The sequence below is a fragment of the Oryctolagus cuniculus genome, chromosome 19 (genome assembly GCF_051225735.1).
Source record: "Oryctolagus cuniculus isolate XC-2025 breed Fujian yellow rabbit chromosome 19, ASM5122573v1, whole genome shotgun sequence".
NCBI classification, from domain to species: Eukaryota; Metazoa; Chordata; class Mammalia; order Lagomorpha; family Leporidae; genus Oryctolagus; species Oryctolagus cuniculus.
The window spans coordinates 70,748,879-70,774,453 of NC_142885.1; the positions used below are offsets into that span (position 1 = coordinate 70,748,879).

At 48.1% G+C, this 25,575-nt stretch overlaps 1 protein-coding gene across 4 annotated transcripts in view; it reads left to right on the forward strand.

Moving 5' to 3' along the window:
* The first annotated feature begins 795 nt into the window (after positions 1-795).
* Positions 796-25,575, forward strand: part of MEIOB (meiosis specific with OB-fold) — a 32,274-nt gene continuing 7,494 nt past the window's right edge. For 3 of the 4 annotated variants that reach the window (XM_051830261.3, XM_089321861.1, XM_089321860.1), the window contains exons 1-11: positions 796-933; positions 3,913-3,988; positions 5,568-5,625; positions 7,868-7,999; positions 9,432-9,504; positions 11,845-12,040; positions 16,656-16,756; positions 17,942-17,994; positions 18,081-18,176; positions 21,425-21,526; positions 23,252-23,405. In XM_051830261.3, coding sequence (XP_051686221.3) covers positions 3,920-3,988; positions 5,568-5,625; positions 7,868-7,999; positions 9,432-9,504; positions 11,845-12,040; positions 16,656-16,756; positions 17,942-17,994; positions 18,081-18,176; positions 21,425-21,526; positions 23,252-23,405 — 1,034 coding nt within the window. In that variant the 5' untranslated portion in view covers positions 796-933; positions 3,913-3,919. The remainder of the gene's footprint in view (positions 934-3,912; positions 3,989-5,567; positions 5,626-7,867; positions 8,000-9,431; positions 9,505-11,844; positions 12,041-16,655; positions 16,757-17,941; positions 17,995-18,080; positions 18,177-21,424; positions 21,527-23,251; positions 23,406-25,575) is intronic. The other variant, XM_051830262.3, reaches the window with a different exon arrangement.

Genomic DNA, 25,575 nt, shown 5'->3' on the forward strand with positions numbered 1-25,575 from the left:
GCTGTGACAGCCACCTGCCCCTCTTCCTGGGACGTCACAGCCACCTGCCCCTCTTCCTGGGACGTCACGGCCACCTGCCCCTCTTCCTGGGACGTCACGGCCAGCTGCCCCTCTTCCTGGGATGTCACAGCCACTTGCAGCCGCGAGGGTCTGCGCAAAGCCCCTCCTGAGGCAGGGACACCCCGCAGCCGGGCAGGGGCGCACGGGACCACTGAGAGGGTCCCCAGGCCCCACCCTGCGAGCGTGGTCACCGCGCACTCGGTCTGCGCACGGGAGGTAAGTTCAGGCTCCCCTGGAGGGAAAAGAAGCAGGAACCATGCACCCACGCGAGAACCAGGGTCACGTATCGAGAGCGGTGGGCGGGGAGGAGTCCGAGTGCGTGGGCGTGGCCCGGCGGTCTTCGGGATCGGAGTTCGAGCGTGTGGGCGTGGCCCGGCGGTCTTCAGGACCGCGGAGTCCGAGTACGTGGGCGTGGACGGGGCGTGGCCCGGCGGTCTTCGGCATCATGGAGTTCGAGCATGTGGGCGTGGCCCGGTGGTCTTCAGGACCGCGGAGTCCGAGTACGTGGGCGTGGCCCGGGCGTGGCTGCGGAGCTGGGTGGGGCCCAGGCGGGGCTGGGGTGGAGTCCGCGTTGGGGCGGGGCGGGGCCGCGCGGGGGCGGGGTCGGGGTCGGGTCGGGGCCTCGCGGGGGCGGGGCGGGGGCGGGGCCGGGGCGGTGTCCGCGTTGGGGCGGGGCGGGGCCTCGCGGGGGCGGGGCCTCGCGGGGGCGGGGCGGGGGCGGGGCCGCGCGCCAACGGTCGCGTGCCGCGGTCGCTCGCGGGGCTCCGGCTGAGGGCCGAGCGCGCTGAGGAGAGTCCGCGGCGCGAGGGCGCCGGAGCGGCGAGGCCGGGTTGTGGCCGTGCGGGCTCGAGGAGCCGCCCGCCGGAGGCCGCGGTGAGCCGCGGGTGGCGCGTGGTGGTGCGGGGCGCCGCGGTGCCGCCCTTTCCAGGGGTCGGGCCGGGAGCCGGGCGCACGCCGGCCGCTTGTTTTCTGAGAGACGGCGACGGGCAGGGCGCCCCGGCCGCTCCCTCCGCGGTCCCGGGCGCGGGTGGTCGGGCGGGCGGACTCTGGACGCGGGAGCGCGGCCGGGGGCTTGCGGAGGCGCGGGTCGCCCTGGCACCCCGGGGTGCGGGAGGCGCGGGGAGTTTGGGCGCCTCGGGCCGCGGGTCCCGCATCGGGCCTGCTGCTCGGCTCCGGTCCAGCTTCCTGCCAGTGTGCGGGGAGGGCGGCGGACGCTGACCCTGCGCAGGCACGCTGGGACCCCGACCTGGCCGTCGGGGTCACTTGGGGCGTGGACCTGCTCACGGGAGATCAGGCTCTCCTGTGCTCTCCTGGCTTTCAAGTAAAAATGGACAAATAATAAACGTTTAAAAACATCGAAAATCCTCGCGTCCTCTGGAGGCAGACAGAGGGGCCGCGGTGGGAGTGGAGGTGGTAGGGGCTGGGGAGAGGGTAGAAATGGTGAGATTCCTGAAGTAATGCGGAGGAAGTGTGGACGCGGCGGCCGGGGGCCTGCGCGGTGGAGGGGACAGCAGCGATGAGAGGCTGGCAGGAATGGGATTTTCTGGCGGGACCTGCGATTGCAGGGCCCCAGCACAGCCGCCTGGCACGGCGTCGGGCTGGGTGGTGGCCATGACACAGCACAGACTGGCCCGTGCCGTCCTGGCTCTGAGCGGCACTGCAGAGCTGGCAAAGTTTGCCTTGTGGACGCCTCCCCGCTCCTGCTCAGAATTCCTTCATCCGGGCCTCAGGCTGACTGACTGTGGCCTGCGCCAAATTTGTGCCCATGGCCTCCAAATCAGAAACCTGCTGGACGTTGCCTTGCGGGTCTGACTGACACTGGCAGCTGGTCTGTGGGCCACGCACCGTCTGGGACAAGCACGTTGTCGTGTGGCTTCCGCGTGGGAGCAGGGCCTTCCCTGGAGGGAAGCTCCTGCAGGGTGACCACCTCCCCGTGAAATCTCAGCAAGACACCAGGAAGGTCCTGGGAGGAGCCCGCTGCGTCAGGCTAGACTCCAGGCCAGAAACGAGGTCACTCCTGGAGAGCAGGAGAAGGACTCCGGGCTAAGGGAGGGGAGTTCTGGGGACCTGCCAGAGGTGGTTGTGGTGACCCTGCCTTCTGTAGTGTCAGGCCGGCCTCATGGCAGGCACCTGTGACATTCCCAGCGCTGGTCCCAGAGACTGCAGCAGTCCTCCCCCCAGTGGACCTCTTCCGCATCACTTCCAAGGGTCTGGGTCAGTGGCTTCAGGGCTCCGCACATCTGTCCCACCTCCGGCTCTCTGTTTCATTGCTCCTTTCGGAGGCTCCTGAGTTGGTACAAGGTGGGCCTGTGGGCTTAACACATAGCAGACACGCAATCCACGCATGTTGAGTGAACAGACCAGGTCGTTGTAGTACTCTGAGGAGTGGCTGCGCCTTGGGTGGGGAAGATGGCGCTGGGACTGGAGAAAAGGAGACATCTACAATGTGTTTGTCAAATAGCAAGGGCAATAGTTGCCAATGAATGAAGTGACCTCTGGATTCCCACACTTTAGCTATTTTGTGCTAACTTTGTATCTCTCAAAAGGTGGAGATGGGGAAGCAAGTCATATTGCGCAGACAGGCACTAGGGTATCTTGCTGCATGCTTGGAATGATAGAAATAGAAGAAGCTTCAAAGAGACTCTGATGTCATGTGCTTCACTGAGAGATGCTAAGGGGTTAAGTGCAGAAAACTCACTCAGGTTGTAGGTGTTGTGTTTTACACAAAATCCAGCCCCTGAGTCATTTCACTTCCTCCAGCTTCAAGTGTCTGGTACTTGCTAGCTCTCAGTAAATCTGTGTTCAGTGGATGGGCGAATGGGTGAATCTGTCATGATTTGGTAAGTGTTCCAGAGAGTGAAATTGCATGGCAAGACAAAGCAGACCAGGCCAGAGGATGAGTGGGCAACTCAACACTGCGTAATTCCCAGTGCTTTCTTCTGGTACTGACTGGCACTGAGGATTCTGAATGCAGAAACAACTACTTGGATAGTCACAGCAGTGCGCTCATTCATCGAGTCTGTGAATGTCCAGGTACCTTCTGCGTGTTGTTTCATTACTAGCTAGATATTATCCACATTTTTAATGTAAAGATTTACTTATTTGAAAGAGTTACACACAGAGAGAAGGAGAGAGAGAGAGAGAGAGAGGAAGAGAGAGAGAGAGAGGTCTTCCATCCACTGGTTCACTCCCCAGTTGGCTGCAATGGCTGGAGCTGAGCAGATCCAAAGCCAGGAGCCAGGAGTTTCTTCTGGGTCTCCCACGTGGGTGCAGGGCCCCAAGGACTTGGGCCATCTTCTACTGCTATCCCAGCCATAGCAGAGAGCTGGATTGGAAGAGGAGCAGCTGGGATTAAAACTGGAGCCCATATGGGATGCCGGCACGGCAGGTGGAGGATTAACCTACTGCACCACGGCACCTACTCCCAATGGTTTCTTAAATACTTTTTTTAAACCTTGGAATTTTTCATGGTTTATTTAATTATTTAATTTTTAAAAGGATTTATTTATTTATTTGAAGGGCAGAGTTACAAAGAGAGAGGAAGAAACAGAGATCATCTGTCTGTTCACTCTGCAAATAGCCACATCAACCAGGGCTGGGCCAGGTCAAAGGCAGGAGTCAGGAGCTTCATCCAGGTCTCCCATGTGGGCTCAGGGGCACAAGGAGTTGGATCATCTTCTGTTTTCCCAGGCCCCTTAGCAGAGAGCTGGATCAGAAGAGGAGCTGCTGGGACTTGAACCAGTGCCCATATGGGATGCTGGTGCTGCAGCAGTGGTTTAACCAGCTGTGCCACAGCACTGGCCGCATCAGTTATTTAATTTATACATCTAAATTATGTTTTCTAAAATGCAGGTAAAATATGGCAGACTTCTTTGCATCGAAGAGCTTTACTGCACTTTCAGATCTACATCCAAGTATGGCTAACTTGGTAGGTTTCAATGATGTGATGACTTGCTTGTTCTCAAATGAAGCTTCGTATGGTAACAAGATGTCATATCAGCATGATTGATTCATTCAACAAATCCTCTTATAGTTGACAAGTGCATTGATATTCACTGCACTGTGCAGTTAGGTAGTGAGTGCCCCCACATCTCTGTATTCATGCCACAGCTAAATGGAGATTCATCCTTGTTTTGTCAAGGAGTAGGTGCATGATGGTAGATATCATTGGTGATTATTCCAAATGGTCGAGATTTTTATATTATTTTAATGCATACGTACTAAAATGATAATTTAATAGATACTCAAATTTAGCATTGTAAAATTAAATGATTTTTGTTCAGCAGTAGCAATTCTTTAATCAAATATCCAGTTTTTAATCTTAAATACTTGCTGTGACACTGCTTATATGACATGAGGTACACTCTAAGCATGTTATGTAAAAACTGACTTTTTTGGAGAAGCTGTGGAGGAATTCAGTAATTTCAAATATTCCAAGACTGTTCATTTTTTAAAAGAAATTTGGATGGAGTCATAAGGTGAAGAACTCACAGTAAAACAATGACCATACTCCCTTACCTTCCAGCCCCTGAGTCGCCTGCTGTTCACGGGTCTCAAACTGGAATAAGTTTATGTGTAACTTTGATAAGCTGCAAGTCAAAGTTTATTAGTGTTAAAAATCATTGTTATAGTTTTCTTAAAAGGTAAAGTATTGCTAATCATCTCTTCTATTAGAAAGTTTTAATCACAGCTTCCAGTAGTTGTATGTTTCCACATTCATGTATGTGTTCAGTGATATCTGAATGTATGTAGAGTTTAAGAAATAATAACTGTGGTGTAAATGCATCAAGACTAACCAATAGTTCAGCTAGAATGTAATAGTCTTAAAAATTACTGTATTTTAAGTGTTACTGATTATTATAAAGTTAAAATTAGTTGCTAGAATTAGTAATATAAATTTAGGCTTTTCTCTTTCAGAAAAAGTAGTTATTTTTATTTTTTAAAGAACAATTTTAATAATTTTTTGAGAATATTAAAACTGTTAAAGAGATGTTAATATCTTTGAGGTTTAAGATCTAGATGGTAGAATTTAGGCTTATTAACAGCAATATTACAAATTTTGCTGCAGTCTAATTTATATTACTATCCAGCATGTTTAGATTAAGAAGCTAATCAATTTTCTGTGGATTGTTAGAAAACCTATAAAGGAAAGCTTTGAAGACGGTGGCAAATTAAATGACATTATACATGTGCTTTGGATGAATTCAGTAAAGACTGACAGCATGGGCAGTTACTGTGCTCCATCTAGTGACTGAGAACAAAGTGGAGACATACTAAGTATTAGAAGTATTAGTAATACCAGTCAACTGTCTTAGTACATTGTACTGTCTTTGTGGAATTGAATATTCATGAAGTTCTTTTAGATGTTTGACTGGAATAAATACATTTAAATGGCTCCTAGTCAAAAATGTTTGTTAGAGCCAGTAAAATATAACAAGCCTTTGAAATTAAATTTGCTGTCTACATCTGTATTTAATATTGGTATTCTATACTCTTTTGTTTTTCAGAAAGTAATTGGTATAGTCATTGGGAAAACAGACGTCAAAGGCTTTCCAGACAGAAAAAGCTGAGTTTTCTTTAATTCTTTGCTTCATTTTTCATAAACTGTGGCTTATGACTGCAGTGAAGTTTATGCAAGTGATTAAATGTTCCGTGCCTGTTTAACTCTTTATAAGCAGTGGCCAAGTTCTCTATTGTATAGTCATGTACTGGGTTAAGGCCATATATGTGAAGATATCAGTCCATTTTTTAAAAAAAATATTTATTTATTTGAAAGTCAGAGTTACAGAGAGAGAGAAAGAGAAAGAGAGAGAGAGAGAGAGAGAGAGAGAGGTCTTTCATCTGCTGGTTTACTCCCCAAATGGCCGCAACGGCTGGAGCTGCACACTAATCTGGAGCCAGGAGTCAGGAGCTTCCTCTGGGTCTCCCACATGAGTGCAGGGGCCCAAGGACTTGGATTATCTTCTACTGCTTTCCCAGGCCACAGCAGAGAGCTGGATCGGAAGTAGAGCAGCCGGGATGTGAACTGGCACCCATATGGGATGCCGGCACTGCAGGCGGCGGTTTTACCTGCTATGCCACAGTGCTGGGCCCCAGTCCATTTTTTTTATCTTTTTTTTTTTTTAAGATTTATTTATTTATTTGAAAGAGTTACAGAGAGAGAGGTAGAGACAGAGAGAGAGAGAGAGAGACAGAGAGAGAGGTCTTCTATCCGATGGTTCACTCCCCAGTTGGCTGCAACAGCTGGAGCTATGCCGATCCAAAGGAAGGAGCCAGGAGCTTCTTCCAGGTCTTCCACGTGGTTGCAGGGGCCCAAGGAATTGGGCCATCTTCTACTGCTATCCCAGGCCACAACAGAGAGCTGGATTGGAAGAGGAGCAGCCAGGACTAGAACTGGCATCCATATGGGATACTGGCACTTCGGGCCAGGGCTTTAACCCGCTGTGCCACAGCACCGGCCCAACCCCCAGTCCATTTTTAATACTTTTTTTTTTTTTTTTGACAGGCAGAGTGGACAGTGAGAGAGAGACAGAGAGAAAGGTCTTCCTTTGCCGTTGGTTCACCCTCCAATGGCCGCCGCGGCCGGCGCGCTGCGGCCGGCGCAGCGCGCTGATCCGATGGCAGGAGCCAGGAGCCAGGTGCTTTTCCTGGTCTCCCATGGGGTGCAGGGCCCAAGCACCTGGGCCATCCTCCACTGCACTCCCTGGCCACAGCAGAGGGTTGGCCTGGAAGAGGGGCAACCGGGACAGAATCCGGCGCCCCGACCGGGACTAGAACCCGGTGTGCCGGCGCCGCTAGGCGGAGGATTAGCCTAGTGAGCCGCGGCGCCGGCCCCCATTTTTAATACTTTTATTTGATGTTTCTCAAATATAATTCTAAAGGTTTTAGGCATACAGTGCTTAAATAACTAGTTAAATAGCTAGTTAAATTAGTCAACTCACTGACATTCATGTACTTATTTAACTCCTCCATAGCCTAAGGACCTATGGAGCATAGAGGCAAAATAAAAGTTGTAGTCTTTTTTTTTTTTTTTTAAGTTTATTTATTTGAAAGAGAGAGAGAGAGACGTATGGTGAAAGATCTTCCATATGCTGGTTCACTCCCCAGATGGCTGCAATGGCCTGGGCTGGGCCAGGCTAAAGCCAGGAGCCAGGAGCTTCTCCATATGGGTAGCAGGGGCCCAAACACTTGGGCCATCTTTCGCTGGCTCATTAGCAGGGAGCAAGATCAGAAATGGAGTAACTGGTTGTACATTTGCAAGAAACTAGATTGGAAGCAGAGTATCTGGGACTTGAATCAAATGCTTCCATATGGGATGCAGGCAACTTAACTGCTGTACCAAATGCATACCCCTGTATTACTTTTTCAATAAGCCAACCAATAAAGAAATTCCCATTTTGAAACAAGCATGTCCTTGCTGACCCCTGGTGGTGTTCATTTGGTATATACAATTTGTTTTGAGAGAAATATTTAGATCTGAATCATGACTTGGGTTAAAACCATAGGGATAAGACAGAAATGGAGGATCCAAGCTGATATCTGGGCAGTTCAAGTCTTCATGTCATTTCCCTATTCTACACAGGTAACTGGAGAGAGGAGAAAGAGGCCAACTAGGTCAACAGTCTATATTGGTGACTTGTTACCACTTCACTTTAAAATTCATGGAAGCATAACATTTCGGAATGTATACTTGAAATAACATTTTGTACCATGTGTTTTCTTTGTCAGAATGATCATTAATAATCAATTGTTCAAAGTCAAAATAAAACTTTTCACTTGAGAAATAAAAGCACTGGTTTTCTCTTAGATATTGGATCAGAACGGTACACCTTCAGTTTCACCATTCGAGATTCACCAAACCATTTTGTAAATGTCACCTCCTGGGGCAATGAAGATTACATCAAGTCACTTTCTGGCAGCTTTCGGGTTGGGGAGTGTGGTGAGTTGGCCTTGATTCTTACACTGTTTTTGCTGCAATATTTTTGCTGTGGTATGTATGGTAAGTATACTGAGGGAATCAAAATGCAATAAGACGCAATTCATGATTCTCAAGAACTTTGTGAGAAAAAATTCAGATGTTAAGAGCATAAGGCAAAAAAAAAAAAAAAAAAGAGCATAAGGCAAGGAACTCACAGGTCCCTGGAAGCAGGTAAAAGTGACGGTCGTACTTTTGCTGGGCAGCTTTACTATCTTTGTGTTACAAGTATTTCATATTTCAGTTTGCATCAACCCCTGTTAGCCTAATCATTTATTTTTATAGACATAGTAGGGCCACCAAATAGATTCTGATAAAAGCTGATATTTGAATTTTTAATAGGATTTTAGGCAAAATACCAAATCTCCTGCAACTTCTCACTTTAATTATGCTCTGACAGTCCAGCCTGTTGTAAAAAGAACAAGGACTGTGAAGCATAGTTCCAAAGTCTCACATCCAACTCCTAACTATGTCCTAGTTTTGAGAAAATGTCTTGATGTCGTTAGGCCTTACCTGTGAAGTAGTACCCCCTAGGTTCCTGTGGGTGGCAGATGAGACGGTGTGGCTTCCTCCCTCACAGATGACAGCACTGAACTCCCAGGAGAAGTGGAAGGGCTGTGCAGCCGCTCTTTGTGGTGGAGAAGGGGACAGGGAGTAATGCAGTGATGAGCTGCTCTTCCCAGCCCAGGGGATTAAGCAGCCAGTTACCCATAGACGTGCAGTACCTAGCCCGTGTGCAGCGTCTCTGACCAAACATTTGCAGGACTGTGTACCGTGAAGGCAGAAAGCTCTGCCAACTTCATAGCACCCGGTGTGGTTATGTGGTTAAGTGATACAAGGTCATTACTATAGATGGGCATTTCAGAGTGTGTGAAAAGGAAATTAAAAAATAAGTTTATTGTGGCGTAAAAATTTTAAAGTGATACCTGTAAGAGGTCTTCAGAAAGTCCACAGAAAATGCATATTATGAGAAAAGCATGCACAGAAGTCCAAACAGAGGTGTGGGGAAACTGAAACCCTAAATTGTTGAGGTCACCAAGCTGAGGAGTGAGAGAGCCCACACCAGTGGAGTGGCCTGGCTTTGTGTGGCTCTGTCCACCCCTACTGCTGTCCCCAGGGCAAGTGTGAAGGGCGTATTGTACCCACATCAAGTGTTGGGTTAACTAAATCAGTAAAGTACTATCAGTGTATGCTACGTGTTGGCATTTACGCACAAAGCAGTGACAACGTCATCAGCTAAACTGATGGCTGCACCTCAGGCTCCCGTCTTCACAGGGCCGCTGGAGGGCGGGGGGCACGGCAGAGATCCCAGTGCTCAGCCCCCCTCGTGTGCACTTGGTTGCTCTTCATCCCCCTCCTGTTCTGTAGTACTCATGTGGTTTGCCCTCTGTTACAGTGATGATTGAAAATCCCCTGATCCAAAGAAAAGAAATGGAGAGAGAAGAAAAATTCATCCCGACCACACCTAGGTAAATACGCATCGCCAAGGTCCGCAGTCTGTGTGTTAAACCAGTAATTGCTGCTGATTTCTAGTGCATTAGCAGTGAGCTCATCAAAGGCACTCTGTTTCTATTTGAAAATTGGGAGTTTAATTTTCTTTCATACGTTGATATAGTCATATAAAAATGGCTTTGTTTTTAGAACTTTGATTCTCACATTTACAAAAACTTGACTGCAGTCACACTGAAACTGAACAATTAGAAAGAAGGATAAATCTTGGGAATTCTATCTATTTTTTGTGAAACCTGCAAGGAAAAGATGGGGGAGAAGCTGAGCAAAGAAATGAGCTCACCTAGAGCCTCACCCTTGGGAGCTCGATGTGAGTGAACCCCGGAGTAGTCCCCTGGAGGGAGGTGTGGGCTGCTGTACCCACGTTGTCTCTGGCTAGGGTCCCCCTGAGGGGAAGGAAGGGCGTCTCTGGAGAGGAGGCTGGAGCTGTTCTCCAGTCGGCCTGTAGAGGGCTCTGGGGGCACAGCCGCCTGCGCAAGGGCACTCACATCCTCTTGTCACCCCTTGCACTGCTCCTCTGACGTTGGTGACCTCTCAGCTTAACGGTCACTTCCTTCAGACACCCCCACCTGCTCTGTCTGTAGCAGCCCTTTTGTCAGTTCCTGGGCTTTTCCCTGTGCTGTTGGCATCATCGCCCAGGTGACTGGGCCAGGTTGATGAGGTGCGTCTCCCTCTAACACATGGGAACCTGTGAGATCAGTGGCCTTGTCTCTTCACACTGTGTCCCTGTACCACCCATAATCTTCCCTCAGACCATGGAATGGATGTTTGGAGGGAGAGAGGGAAAGAGCATGAAACCTCCCGAGCTTCCCAGAAGGCTTACTGTATGTCGAACCGAATGAAGCTGGTGATGTTTGTTGACTGTCTTTGGTCTGAAGTGTCAGTCTTATAACCCAGTAGTCTGATGTTCCTGGACAAGTGTGGTGACCTGGCAGCAGGAGAAGCTGTGGGAGACGCAGACTCAGTTCTCTCTGGTGAACTTGGGTAGCCACAGGAGGTCTTTGAGCTCCAGAACAATGTTTTCCCATTAGTTTGGCTGCATACGAGGGATCGAGGGATCGAGGGATCGTCTGTAGATAGGAGACAAGGGCAGTGGTTTGGGAGAGAAATGATAAGGTCACTGACTAAGGTGGTGGGGAAGGTGTGTGTGGAAGCTGCTAAGGAGGCTCCCTGGAGAGGACTTGAGGGTTGTTTGACTCTGGTTCACCGTGTTCAGTGCTGCGCATCTTCTCCATATGGAGCAGGCAGAGGTGAGGACAGCGCATATCTTGGACAGGGCACTCAGAGAGGAGCTGAGGCAGGGTCACAGGAAAGAGAAATAGCAGATTCTTGTGTTCTTGGGTTTTTAAAGATTTATTTATTTTTTTTGAAAGGCAACGTGTTAGGGAGAAGGAGAGGGCGAAGGGGAGAGGGAGAAGGAGAAGGAGAGAGATTCTGTTTGCTGTTTCACTCCCTGAATGGCTGCCACCACCAGGGCTGGGCCAGGTTGAAGGCAGGAACTCCATCCTAGTCTCCACATGGTGGAGCCCTTGGCCCGTCTTCTGCTGCCTTCCCAGGCGCAGTAGCAGGAAGCTGAATCAGGAGCAGAGTGGCCAGGACTTGAACCAGTGCCCACATGGGATGCCAGCACTGCAAACAGCAACTTAAGCTGCTATGCAACAACACTAGTCCCATATTTTCATTTTTATAACCTCCTAAATGGTTTTAGAACTTACTGAAGTTTATTTTTATTTGAAAAGCAGAGAGAGAGATTGAGATTGAGATTACGATTGCTTACTCCACAAATGTCCACAACAGCCAGAGCTAGGTTATCCTGAAGCCAGCAGCCAGGAAAACCATCTGGGTCTCCCACATAGGTGGCAGGCACCCAAGTACTTGAGCCATCATCCTCTGCCTCCCACGATGCATTGTCAGGAACCTGGAAGTGGAGGGGAACTTGATCCCAGGCTTAAGCCTGGTGTCCCAAGTGGTATCCCCACTGTCTACTTCACGCACTTCCCTGAAGTTTCAGTGCTTCTGTACCCATGTTTTATAAAGAAGGAAGCTGAAGTTCAGTGTCTCGGGCAAGATCAGACAACCAGGATGCCTAGAACTCAGGCAAGAACAGATCTTCAAAATGTTGTCTTAAGTACATTTTAGACAAACATGCTTTGTCACATTATTCAATGTAAATCTTGAAAAGTATACAAATCTTAATATAGTCTAAATTATTGCCAAAAAGATAATTTAGCTGTGAACCTGAAAGTATTTTTCTGTTAAAAAATCATGTTATTAACTTTTTTATGTGTTTTGCAATTTAGCAACTGTAAACTACTGCTCAGTGAGAATCACTCAACTGTGAAGGTCTGTTCTGTTTATGAAGTGGACAACAAGTTACTTTCTTTGATACATTTACCTGTTAAGGAGTCTCGAGATTATTATTCTTTGGGTGATATTGTTGCAAATGGACACAGTCTTGATGGGAGGATTATTAATGTGCTTGCAGCCGTGAGGTCGGTAAGTTAAAACCCCAGCAAAACTGAGTGGGGTGGGGGAGTCTCGGTCACCTCCTTTGTGTTTGGAATGCAGTGGTCATCACCACCTGGGGTAATTTTTCCTACATATCTTAGTAGTAAGTTAAATTAAGAAAAGAGTAACACTTCTCATTAAAGGGAAAGTAGCATTTTATCTATGAGTCAGTACCAAGATAAAATTGTTTTCGAATGCCAAATTCGCATGCCACCCTCCTTGTGAATGGCTCACTATGGGAGAGTTTTTCATACTTTGGGTAAACACAGACACAAGTGGAAAGAACAAGCTGATTGACTCGAAGATCTCCACGATGCTCCTTAGCATCGGGAGGAACGGACTTCGCGTGTGTTCTCAGGTGGAGTGAGGACAGTAAGATGTGAGACTTAACCGGTCCCCTCAAAGAAGGCGAGGCAAGAACCTGAAATGGTTGAGGCTTATGTCCTTGTTCCATCAGTGATGTTTTTCCCCAAATATTTGTTTATTTCAATGACAGACAGAGAGATAGAGAGGGAGGGAGAGAGAGAGAGGGAGAGAGAGGGAGGGAGGGAGAGAGAGAGAGGGAGGTCTTCTATCTGCTGGTTTACTCCTCAAAATGACCACAATGGCTGGAGCTATACCCATCAGAAGCCAGGAGGCAGGAGCCACCTCCAAGTCTCCCACATGGTTGTAGGGGTCCAAGCATTGGGCCATCTTCTGCTTTTCCAGGCGCATAAGCAGGGAGCTGGATTGAAAGTGGAGCAGCTGGCGCTGTGTTGTAGGAGGTGAAGCCACCACCTGCAGTGCCGGAAGTCCATATGGGCGCCGGTTCAAGTCCTGGCTGCTCCTCTTCCAATCCAGCTCTCTGCTGTGGCCTGGGAAAGCAGTAGAAGATGGCCCAAGTGCTTGGGACCCTGCACCCACATGGGGGACCCGTAAAAAGCTCCTGGCTTCAGATCAGCACAGCTCCAGCCATTGCGGCCAATTTGGGGGTGAACCAGCAGATGGAAGACCTCTCTCTTTCTCATCTCTCTCTCTGCATATCCTCTATATAACTCTGACTTTCAAATAAAATAAATAATTATTTTTAAAAAATGTAAATAGCATTCTCATTTTTTTTTTAATTTGACAGTTATAGACAGTGATAGAGAGAAACAGAGAGAAAGGTCTTCCTTCTGTTGGTTCACGCCGCAAATGGCCGCAACGGCAGGCGCTGTGCCAATCCGAAGCCAGGAGCCAGGTTCTTCTTCCTGGTCTCCCATGCGGGTGCAGGGCCCAAGCACCTGGGTCACCCTCCACTGCCCTCCCGGGCCACAGCAGAGAGCTGGACTGGAAGAGGGGCAACCTGGACTAGAACCCAGCACCTATATGGGCCGGCACCGCAAGGCAGAGGATTAACCAAATGAGCCACGGTGCCAGTCCCAGCATTCTTCATTTTTTAAAAAATGTGGGGGCCAGCGCTGTGGTGTAGTGGGTAAAGCCGCTGCCTACAGAGCCAGCATCCCATATTGGCGCTGGTTTGAGTCTCCGCTGCTCCACTTCCGATCCAGCTCTCTGCTGTGGCCTGGGAAAGCAGTAGAAGATGGCGCAGGTCCTTGGGCCCCTGCACCCTCGTGGCAGACCTGGAGGAAGCTCCTGGCTCCTGGCTCCTGGCTTAGGATTGGCACAGCTCCAGCCATTGAAGCCAGTTGGGGAGTGAATCAAATAATGGAAGGTCTTTCTCTTTCTTTCTACCTCTCCTTCTCTCTCTGTGTAACTGACTTTCAAATAAATAAATCTTAAAAAAAAAATAAAGAAAGAATAAGAAAGTAGAGGGTCTGGTGCTGTGGCGTAGCAGGTAAACTTGCTGCCTGCAGTGCTGGAATCCTATATGGGTCTAACTTGAGTCCCGACTGCTCCGCTTCTGATCCAGCTCTCTGCTGTGGCTGGGGAAAGCAGTCGTAGATGGTCCAAGTCCTTGGGTCCCTAAACCTACATGGGAGACCCAGAAGAAGCTCCTGGCTCCTGACTTTGGACTGGCCTAGCTCCAGCCATTGTGGCCATTTGGGGAATGAACCAGCAGATTGAAGATCTCTCTTTCTCTCTGTGCCTCTGCCTCTCTGTAACTCTGCCTTTCCAATAAATAAACAAATCTTTTTTTTTTTTTTTGACAGGCAGAGTGGACAGTGAGAGAGAGAGACAGAGAGAAAGGTCTTCCTTTGCCATTGGTTCACCCTCCAATGGCCGCCACAGCCGGCACACCGCACTGATCCAATGGCAGGAGCCAGGTGCTTCTCCTGGTCTCCCATGGGGTGCAGGGCCCAAGCACTTGGGCCATCCTCCACTACACTCCCTGGCCACAGCAGAGAGCTGGCCTGGAAGAGGGGCAACCAGGACAGAATCCGGCGCCCCTACTGGGGGGACTAGAACCTGGTGTGCCGGCGCCGCAAGGCGGAGGATTAGCCTAGTGAGCCGTGGCGCCGGCCAATAAATAAATGTTATAAAAAAGAAAGTGGATGAGCAAGGTCTTGAACTGCACCCACAGGGGGTGCTGCACTGACTAAGCCACAGTGCCAGCCCAGGAGTGTTATCTTGCACAGCCGCAGCATTTGTCTCTGTGCAGCACGTTCTAAGCTCCGGAATCACTGAGCAAAGATTAGAGGTGGACCTAAAAAATAGTTTCACAAAATAAACTATATCAAGAAAAGTAAAAGTGCAAGAGTAATTTCTCAACATAGGGAAGGATGATAGTCAAAAGACAAAAAAAAAAAAAAAAAAAGGAAAAGGAGATAGCCCTGTGCACTTGTGTTAGTGTCGTAAGTAGTGCTGATCTAGAGAGTGCCAGCTCCCTGAGCAGGCTCTGACCACAGGAGGGTGAGGCGGCGTTATCTGTGGCTCCAGCCCTAGCCTCGCAGGGTGCCTGGCACTCAGAGGATACTCGGTATCATTTGGGAAGGAGGAGTAAACACCATAGATGACAATCTTAAAAACAGGAGTCTCTAGGCAATTTACACTCAATACTGTTCAGTCTCTGATTATGCTTAATCATACTCGATTTCCCTGCATTTCTATGTGACATATTCATTTATAATGTATGAATATAAAAAACTTAGTGTGAATATAAGCAAAAACCTGCCACAGCTTTTCCCGTTCCCTGTAGGAGGCTGGCGTACTCTTTCTTGTTTATTTTTGTTTTATTTGAGAGACAGCAAGGCAGACAGAGAACTCCTATCTGCTGTTTTATTCCCTAAACGCTTGCAAGAGCTGGGTGATGAAAGCCTCAGGGGCTGGAAACTCAGTCTGGGTCTCCCTGTTGGGTGGCAGGAGCCCAACCACTGGAGCCATCACACTGCCTCCCGGGGTCCAGGTTAAGCAGGAAGCTGGAACCAGGAGCTGGAACCAGACATCCCACGCATTGCTGTGGGACATGGGCAAGGCAACCAGCAGCTTAACTGCCAGGCCGGACACTGCCCACGGCGCCCTCTCTCCTGTGTCACATCACTTTTCACGCTCAACACCTTAACCCTGTGGAAAAGGCGAAGTACTGATACTCGCTGTCTCGGCCAGACGATGAGTACACGAGGGCCAGAGAAGCAGTTTTCTGTCTCTGTGTGAGATGTGAGGACACACAGACACTGAAAATACGTGTTCTGGGGCCGGCACTGTGGCATAGCAGCACATGCCTGTGATGCCGGCATCCCATGTGGGTGCTGGTTCGAGTCTCGGCTGTTCCATTTCTTATCTACCTCCCTGCAAATACATCTGGGGAAGCAGTGGAAGAATGGTCCAAGTATCTGGACCCCTGCCACCTCAATGGGAGGCTCAGATGGAGTTCTGGGCTCCTCCTGGCTTTGGCCTGGCCCAGCCCCAGCCCCAGCCCCAGCCCCAGCCACAGCTGGCGCTGTGGTGTAGTAGGTGAGGCCGCTGCCTGCAGTGCTGGCATCCCATATGGGCGCCAGTTCGAGTCTAAGCATCTTTAAAAAAAAAAAAAAGTTAAGGCTGTATTTTTACATGCCAGGACAAAATGCCATGACAGGCCCTTGGGGCAGCTGTGTAGACTCCTTAAAGATGGAATATGTATTTTCTTTTTAAAAAATTATTTATTTATTTGAAAGGCAGGTTTACAGAAAGAGAGGAAGAAAGAGAGAGAGAGAGATCTTCCATCTGCTAGTTCACTCTTCATTTTTTTTTTTAAAGATTTATTTATTTATTTGAAAGAGTTACACAGAGAGAGAAGGAGAGGCAGAGAGAGAGAGAGAGGTCTTCCATCCACTGGTTCACTCCCCAATTGGCTGCAAGGCCAGAGCTGCGCTGATCTGAAGCCAGGAGCCAGGAGCTTCTTCCGGGTCTCCCACGTGGGTGCAGGGACCCAAGGACTTGGGCATCTTCCACTGCTTTCCCAGGCCATAGCAGAGAGCTGGATCGGAAGTGGGGCAGCCAGGTCTTGAGCTGGCATCCACATGGGATGCCGACGCTTCAGGCCAGGGCCTTTAACCTGCTGTGCCACAGTGCTGGCCCCGGTTCATGCTATTTTAATATTTCTAACTTTATATTCAGAGGTAAACATTTGAGTATTTCCATCAACAAATATTTAAGTAATTCTACAATTGTAGAGGAACAATAATGATTTCCTTCAATTTCCCAGGTTGGAGAGCCAAAATATTTTACAACTTCAGACCGAAGGAAGGGCCAGAGGTGCGAAGTTAGACTCTACGATGAGACAGAGGCATTATTCCCACTGGCATGGTAAACCCCCCCCCCCCCCCCACTGTGAGCACTGCTGCTGTTATCCTCAGGCAGAACACTTCCCTTGTATCACAACACACGGATTTCAGATCAAGAAGGAGTAATGCTAGGAGATACATGATATCTTCAAAAATAAGCCTTACTCTTGAGTGTTGGGTAGTTATGGATGCCACCTCAAAGTAGGTAGCCATGTTTAGATAGCATAGAATTGCTTAGATGGGCTTCTCTGTGACCAGTTTTATTTTTATTGTGTTTGAGAACAGATGGTGCTTTATTAGGTTCTATTGATGACAAATAAACCAGACTTTCCAGGGTCCCCAGCCACATCCTGGAGCAGCGGGGCTGTGCCCTGAAGCACTGCAGGGCACAGTAAGCCCTTGTTTAGACTCCTGGGGCTTAGGTGGCACAGGAAGCAATTTGAAAAGTGTCTTGGCTGGCACCGCGGCTCAATAGGCTAATCCTCTGCCTTGTGGCGCCGGCACACCGGGTTCTAGTCCCGGTTGGGGCGCCGGATTCTGTCCTGGTTGCCCCTCTTCCAGGCCAGCTCTCTGCTGTGGCCAGGGAGTGCAGTGGAGGATGGCCCAGGTGCTTGGGCCCTGCACCCCATGGGAGATCAGGAGAAGCACCTGGCTCCTGCCTTCGGATCAGCGCGGTGCGCCAGCCACAGTGCACCGGCCGTGGCGGCCATTGGAGGGTGAACCAACGGCAAAGGAAGACCTTTCTCTCTGTCTCTCTCTCTCACTGTCCACTCTGCCTGTAAAAAAAAAAAAAAAAAAAAAAAAAAAAAAAAAAAAAAGAAGTGTCTTTACCCCAGCCAGTCCCCTGAGGAGTTTACCCACTGTGGGCCCTACCCTAGTGCTCTGAAAGTCTTCCAGTCTTTGGAGTTGTAGTCCCTGAGTTCCAGCCTGCATGGAATGACTGGTGCTGGCGAAATAAAGGAGCAGCAGAGCGGAGCACTGTTAGAGATGAGTGTGTGTTGAAGGAATGACTTCTCCACAGGTGTTAAGTACTCAGTGGGACAGACCGCACAGCAAATATCCTTGAGTCTGCCTTTGACCACGCAGGGGGTTACAAGCCCTGGCCACTGAGGCCATTTTGGTTTGTAAATTGTTTGTAAATAGTACATCACTACCAGTTTTTTTCCAATGCAGTCAATTTGTTTCACTTCTTTTTATATAAATGCAGTTGGGATAATGAATCCATTCTACTGGCACAGAGCTGGACTCCAGGAGAAACAGGTATCATAGCTCATTGGTAGTACTAAATATGTGGCATTTTTTATTCTTTGACAAAATAATTTTAAAGTGGGTTTTCTCTCAAACAGTAATATTTGCCGCAGATGTAAGAATAAGCTTTGACAAATTTCGGAACTGCATGACAGCAACTGTAATCTCGAAGTCCATTATTACAACGAATCCAGGTGAGAAGTGCTCTGAAATTTTTCATCCCTTTGGAAATGATTGTGAACATATTTAATATTTGTGCAATATATTGATGGGTTTAATCTGAAAAATTAAAAGTAAAAAATGCTTTATAATGACTTTCAAAAAATTAAAATAAGCTATATCTTTAATACTTTTATGAAAGAAATGTGAAAAGCCAGATAGATTTGTAAAGTATTGCCCATTGTCATGATATTTATTTGAAGATTTTATTTATTTATTTGAGAGGTAGAGTTATGGACAGACAGAGAAACAGATGGAGTTCTTCCATCTGCTGGTTCACTCCCCAAATGGAGTAAGCCAATCTGAAGTCAAGGGCCCCAGCACTTGGGCCATCTTCCACTGCTTTCCCACCCATAGCAGAGAGTAGGATTGGAAGAAGAGCAGCCTGGACTTGAACCATTACCCACATGGGATGCCGGCACCACAGGTGGAGGGTCAGCCTACTATACCACAGCGCCGGCCCCACTGTCATGATTTTTAAGAGATCAGTGTTATTCCATGGATTACTTAAATGATTGACAATTTAAAAACTAAATTCAGTTGTACTACATTCAAATACCTTTTTCTGCTGGACACACACCTGTGTGTTTGGTACCGTTAGTTCATAGCTGTAAATTAAATGCCCATAATTCTCCTGGAGTGGCTGTTACAGGAGTTACAGTTCTCTACATCATGAAATCAGGGGAGCAAGACCTGGGGAGATCAGAAAGGTCAAACATTCTGAGTGGTTTATTGTGTAGAGGTAACCGTCAGCTCAGTACTGCCCAAGAGTGAAGGATTACCAGAAACAAAATAATCATTTGCGATCTCAAGAAGACACAAACAGGAAGGACTTCCAAGAGTTTGCCAACAGTGAACTTACAAGATAAGTCTGGGGCTAGTGTCTGGCTTCGTAGCTAAGGCGCCAGGTAAGGCTTTACGAGTCCACGGCTCTGTATCAGTGCTGCTTCCTTGCTGCTGTCTCTCCTCCCTCCTCTCTTCTCCCCTCCCTCCTGTTCTTCCTTCTTTTTTATTTATTTGAAAGGCAGAGTAACAGAGAGAGGGAGAGACAGGGAGAGAGATTTTTCTGTTCACTCCCTAAATGGCCAAAGTCAGGAGCCAAGAGTTTCCTGCAGGTCTCCCACATGGGTGACAGCAGCCCAGGCACCTGGGCCGTTTTCCCTGGCCATTAGCAGACAGCTGGGTCGGGAGTGGAGCGGACAGGACACGAGCGGTGTCCATATGAGATGCCCGCATCAACCTGCCTCGCCACCACGCCAGCCCCGTCTGGGGACATTTCTAAAAGACACTGGGTATCTCTAGCGTCAGTCTTGACAGGCTGGCTGCATGAGAAACTGAGCCTGATGCGTGGGCTGATATTCTAGGACGTTGCACCTTCAACTCTGATAATAGGCTCAGAGGAAAAGTGTCTCAAGTAATTCTCAGCAATCTAGCATCTTTAGGATAATCACCTCTCTTTATCAGAAGGACATTGAAAAGTATGTTTATTTTTATTGCTTTTTAAAGACTTATTTATTCATTTATTTGAAAGGCAGGACGTGAGCTAGAGCTTGTATGGGATGCTGGTTTCTCAAGTAGCAGCTTGACCTGCTACACCACAGCGCACACACGTGAGTGTGGGTGGAGTCCCAGCTGCTCCACCTCCAATCCAAACGCCACAGCGCACACATATGAGTGGGGGTGGAGTCCCGGCTGCTCCACCTCCAATCCAAACGCCACAGCGCACACACGTGAGTGTGGGTGGAGTCCCAGCTGCTCCACCTCCAGTCCAGCTCTCTGCGAATGGCAGCAGATGGCCCAGGGGCTTGGACCGTTACCTCACATTCCCTGACACCTCCACCCCCAGCAGAGTGCTCTGGTTTCTGGGGCCCTGCTCCAGCAGCCCTCTGTCTGATGTGCAGCGGTCCTGCTAGTGTCTCAGAAACATTGATCTATCGGGCCATCAGTTACAGGTATTTTCTGAATGTCTTCTATTTGCCAACTCTTGAGCTTTGTGGAACAAGGCAGGTGAGTGGATTCAGATGTTGGAAATACAAAGATGAAAGGCACAGACGCTGCCCAGGAAGAACTGACCGTCCAGCTCTGAGCAGTGACATAGTGGTAAGGAGGAAGGGGAAACCTCAACTCTGTCCCCGGGAGTCAGCCTCGGACTTGTCAGGACAGTTTGTGTGGGGTTCAGGTAGGATGTGGGTGTGCTGAGCTGTGGGTCTGAGAGTTGTCAGGACAGTTTGTGGGGTCCAGGTGGGGTGCAGGCATGCTGAGCTGTGGGTCTGGGGGATGTCAGGACAGTTTGTGGGGGGTTCAGGTAGGATGTGGGTGTGCTGAGCTGTGGGTCTGAGAGTTAGCACTGTTTTCGGGGTCCTGGTGGGGTACAGCTGTGCTGAGCTGCAGGTCTGGGAGTTGAAAGGTGCTGGAGTCAGGTGGGAACCTTTTCAACATCCCCTTCTTGCCTTTGGCACACTGCCTAGTCGCTCCTGAGAGGAAGCATAGCCCAGTTCCAGGAGCAAGGTTTGAGTGACCGCGTTTTAGAGTGTGTGTGTGTGTGTGTGTGACTGGAAAAGAAATGCATACAGAATCCAGAAAATACATAAAAGCATAAAAAATGAAAATAAAGAGCACCTGTACTCCCACATCAGAGTTAAGTATTTCTTTTATCTATATTCTCTAGGTAATTTTGTATTTATGTGGGTAGATTTTAAGTTAAAAGTATAATGTACTGCATAGTTTTGTAAGTTGCTCTTTTCACTCACAATGTCTGGTGTACATCTCTTTACTTTAATCTCTCCACCTCACATTGTTAATGGCTACATAGTATTCTATGTGATTGTGTTTGTAAGTCTTCAATTGTTTCTGTTAAAACAATTTCGGATGGAGCTGGTGCTGTGGTATAGTGGGCTAAGCCTCTGCCTATGGCACCAGCATCCCATAGGGGCGCCAGTTCGAGTCTCAGCTGCTCCGCTTCTCATCCAGCTCTCTGCTATGGCCTGGGAAAGCAGTGGAAGACCTGGAAGGAGCTCCTGGCTCCTAGCTTCAGATTGGTTCAGCTCTGGCCGTTACAGCCATCTGGGGAGTGAATCAGCAGATGGAAGACCTCTTTCTCTGTCTCTCACTCTCTCTGTCTATAACTCTACATCTTAAATTTAAATAAAAATAATTTTGGATTGTTCACAATGATTTAAAAAATAATGTCTGCTTTTTACTTATTATGCATGTTCAATTTAAGATACACCAGAAGCTAACATCCTACTGAATTTTGTAAGAGGAAATAAAGAAGCAAATGTCTTCGATGATGAAATCGGCAGTCATTTAAAAGAATCCATAAACTGTAAGTGATTCTTTAAATATTATTTGATTTTTAAAAGACCAAAATGGGGTCTGGAATTTTGACATAGTAAAAGATACAATATTCTTATTCTGTAACTGCTGTATTTCCACTTTTGAAAAGGTGGTATATGGCCGGCGCCGCGGCTCACTAGGCTAATCCTCCGCCTAGCGGCGCCGGCACACCGGGTTCTAGTCCCGGTCGGGGCGCCGGATTCTGTCCCGGTTGCCCCTCTTCCAGGCCAGCCCTCTGCTGTGGCCAGGGAGTGCAGTGGAGGATGGCCCAGGTGCTTGGGCCCTGCACCCCATGGGAGACCAGGAGAAGCACCTGGATCCTGGCTCCTGCCATCGGATCAGCGCGGTGCGCCGGCCGCAGCGCGCCGGCCGCGGCGGCCATTGGAGGGTGAACCAACGGCAAAAAAAGGAAGACCTTTCTCTCTGTCTCTCTCTCTCACTGTCCACTCTGCCTGTCAAAAAAAAAAAAAAAAAAAAAAAAAAAGAAAAAAAAAAAGAAAAGGTGGTATAACACTTTTTTTTGGAATGCTGGTGCTGTGGTGTGGTAGGTTAAGCCTCTGCCTGTGGTGCCAGCATCCCATATGGGTGCCCGTTCGAGTCCTGGCTGCTCCACTTCTGATCCAGCTCCCTGCTAGTGCTCCCGGGAAAGCAGTGAAAGATGACCCAAGTGTGTGGTCCTCTACCACCCACTTTGGAGACCAGGATGGGGTTCCAAGCTCTTGGCTTCAACCTCAGCTGTTGCAGCCATTTGGGGAATGAACCAACAGATAGGGGATCTCTCTCTCTGATTTCCCCCTCGCTCTATGTAACAGTACCTTTCAAAGAAATAAGTAAATAAATCTTTATTTTATATATGTTTATATATGCATATGAATATGTATGTATTTCTCTATTTTGTTTCTATTACAGATTTCTGCTTTCCTTTTGAATGTGACTTTAAGTGAACCTGTGTCTGTTTTTCTGATGTACATATGTTAGGGTATTTCAAAAGTTGATGGGTGAATGGAATTAAAAGTTTTCGTTGTAAAAAAGTTGAAATCCACGCACAGGTTCTCGTGACGTGCCTTTCCCCACACACTCTTTGGAGATCACTTATATACATAGCAGAACGCTGCACACCCATTTCATCTTTGCATGGTTCTGCCACGTGGTTTTCCAGTCTCTGCGTTCACACTTCTGCCAGCCATCCCTGAGGTCCTGGCTGCTTTGCATCCTCTCTGGTGCTTGTATTGCTAATCTTTAAATGGTGGCTGTTGATTGGACTCCTACTCTTGTTTAATTTGCATTACCTGCCGATTAATGAGGCCAATATGTTTGCTGGAAATTTAATGTATCTTTTGTTAAATACCTTTTAAATTCTTTTCTCCACTTAAAAAATTGAGTCACTGTCTTTTTCTTACTGATTTTAAAGAATTCTTCAGATATTCTATGTGAGTCCTTTGTTTTTCAAACTGTTAGCAGCTCCTACTCTGAAGATTGGATTTAAGGAAAAATCTTTAGATGACCAGAAAGGATTCACATAATGAAGATTAATTTCTCATTGTTTTTCTTTTATGTCTATTTCTGATCCATTTTAATATAACAAATGTAAATATTTACATTATTTATAAGCTTCAAAATGTTCTCTCTTGGCTTTATGGCTTCTCCATTTGGATATAATCCTTTGTAGTTCTGGGAATATATATAGAACTGGTATTCTTGTTTTTATTTTTAGTAAATACAATAGTTGAAGTCTATACAGTTGAACAACTGAAGGCAAAAGCTTTGAAGAATGAAAGAAAAGCTGACCCTTTGTATGGCATTCTTTATGCTTACATTTCTATGCTGAACATCGATAATGAAACTACAAACGTAGTGCGAAACAGATGGTAAGGAGCCAAGTTATTTTTAGCAGTTAATTTTTGTAAGAAACAGTTATTGTTAATAAATTTTAAGCTCTATCAATTTTCATTTTTTTTTTTTTTGACAGGCAGAGTGGATAGTGAGAGAGAGAGAGACAGAGAGAAAGGTCTTCCTTTGCCGTTGGTTCACCCTCCAATGGCCGCCGCGGCCGGCGCGCTGCGCTGATCCGATGGCAGGAGCCAGGAGCCAGGTGCTTTTCCTGGTCTCCCATGGGGTGCAGGGCCCAAGCACCTGGGCCATCCTCCACTGCACTCCCTGGCCACAGCAGAGAGCTGGCCTGGAAGGGAGGCAACCGGGACAGAATCCGGTGCCCCGACCGGGACTAGAACCTGGTGTGCCGGCGCCGCTAGGCGGAGGATTAGCCTAGTGAGCCGCGGCACCGGCCTAAGCTCTATCAATTTAAAACCATGTTTGATGCAGCAGTCATATGAATCTGAGAAAATATATGAATAAATAAACCACACTGAAAAGTTTCCATGGCAAAATATTTAGATTCAAAGATTATAATTGCCTTTTAAAGTAAAATACAATCTGTGTTTCTGCAATCTTAAAATATGAAGATATAATACTGCCAGGTACTTTTTAACAAATGTATTTATTTATTTATTTGAGAGAAGAGTTACAGACAGACAGACAGACAGAGAGGTCTTCCTAAATGGCCACAACGACTGGAGCTGGGCTGATCCGAAGCCAGGAGCCAGGAGCTTCTTCCGGGTCTCCCACGTAGGTGCAGGGGCCCAAGCACCTGGATCATCTTTGGCTGCTTTCCCAGGCCATCAGCAGAGAGCTGGATCAGAAGAGGGGCAGCCAGGACTTGAACTGGTGCTGCTGGTGGACGCTTAGCCTACTATATCACAGCGCCAGCCCCTGCCAGACATGTTTACCTGGGATGCCCATCTTGTCTTAGAAGAAAGCTATTATGGTTGTCATATCTTATAGCAATACAATAGCAGCATTTAAAAATTATTTTGGGGGTCAGCACTATGGAATAGTGGATTAAGATGCTGTCTGCAATGCTAGCATCCCATCTGGGCATCAGTTCAGTTCCCAGCTGCTCTATTTCCAGTCCAGCTCCCTTCTAATGTGCCTCGGAAAGCAGCAGAGGATGGTGCAAGTGCTTGGGCCCCTGTACCCGCGTGGGAGACCTGGAAGAAGCTCCTGGCTCCTGGCTTCAGCCTGGCCCAGCCCTGGCTGTTGCATCTGGGGAGTTAACCAGCAGATGGAAGATTCTCTCTCTCTCTCCCTCTCTTCCTCTCTCTCCCTCTCTCTCTTTGTAACTCTGCCTTTCAAATAAATAAATCTTTTTAAAAAGAAAGGTCATGGAAAAATAAATTAAAAAAATAATTTTCTACTGCATGATGCTCATGACTTCCAGCCTCTCCTGGGTGAAAACCAGTATCCACTTGCACAGAAAGCGAATCCCGGTGGCTTTGATGATCTCAGCCTAGATGTGATTGCAGAAGCCTCCCTGAAGGATTTGTAATTGAAATTTGTATTGAGACAATTCTGAATTCACATGGGACTATGAAAATAATGCAGAGAAGTCCTTGTGCCGTTGACAGTGTCCCCAGCGGTGCCTCCCAGCTGCTGCGCGTCCCAGGGCGCTGAGCCTCACTCAGGCTTCTGAGCTAAGCGTGCAGCCATTGGTGTGCGAGTGCACGTGAGTGCGTCCCCAGTGCTTCACCACCTGCGTGGATCTGTGTCCCTCTCAGCAGGCAGTGAGTGAGCTCCAGACTTTCAAGTCATGTTACGCTGTGCTGTGAAGTGTGAATAGATCTTTAGTTGTCTAAAGTCAAGCCTCCTTCAGCAAAATGGCATAGCATGAAATTGCCATTTAAGAGAGAGGATCTCACTAGCAGTGCACACAGCATTTAGAATGTGGCCCTGACCAGTTGTGCAGGGTTTTCTGCACACTCATGTGTGGAAGACTGAGTGCAGGACCAGGAGTGAGCAGTCCTCACACCCACGCCTCCCCGGCACAGATGTGGTTCCTGCCCTCAGAACTCCCAGGCAAGGGGGTAAGATGGACACACCTGCAGTAACCAGGAGCAGAGTCAGTGCTGCAGCTCTCGGGGACGGGCACAGCAGAGACATGAGCCTGGGCGGACCTCAGGGCTGGGCAGGAACCCGGGGGAA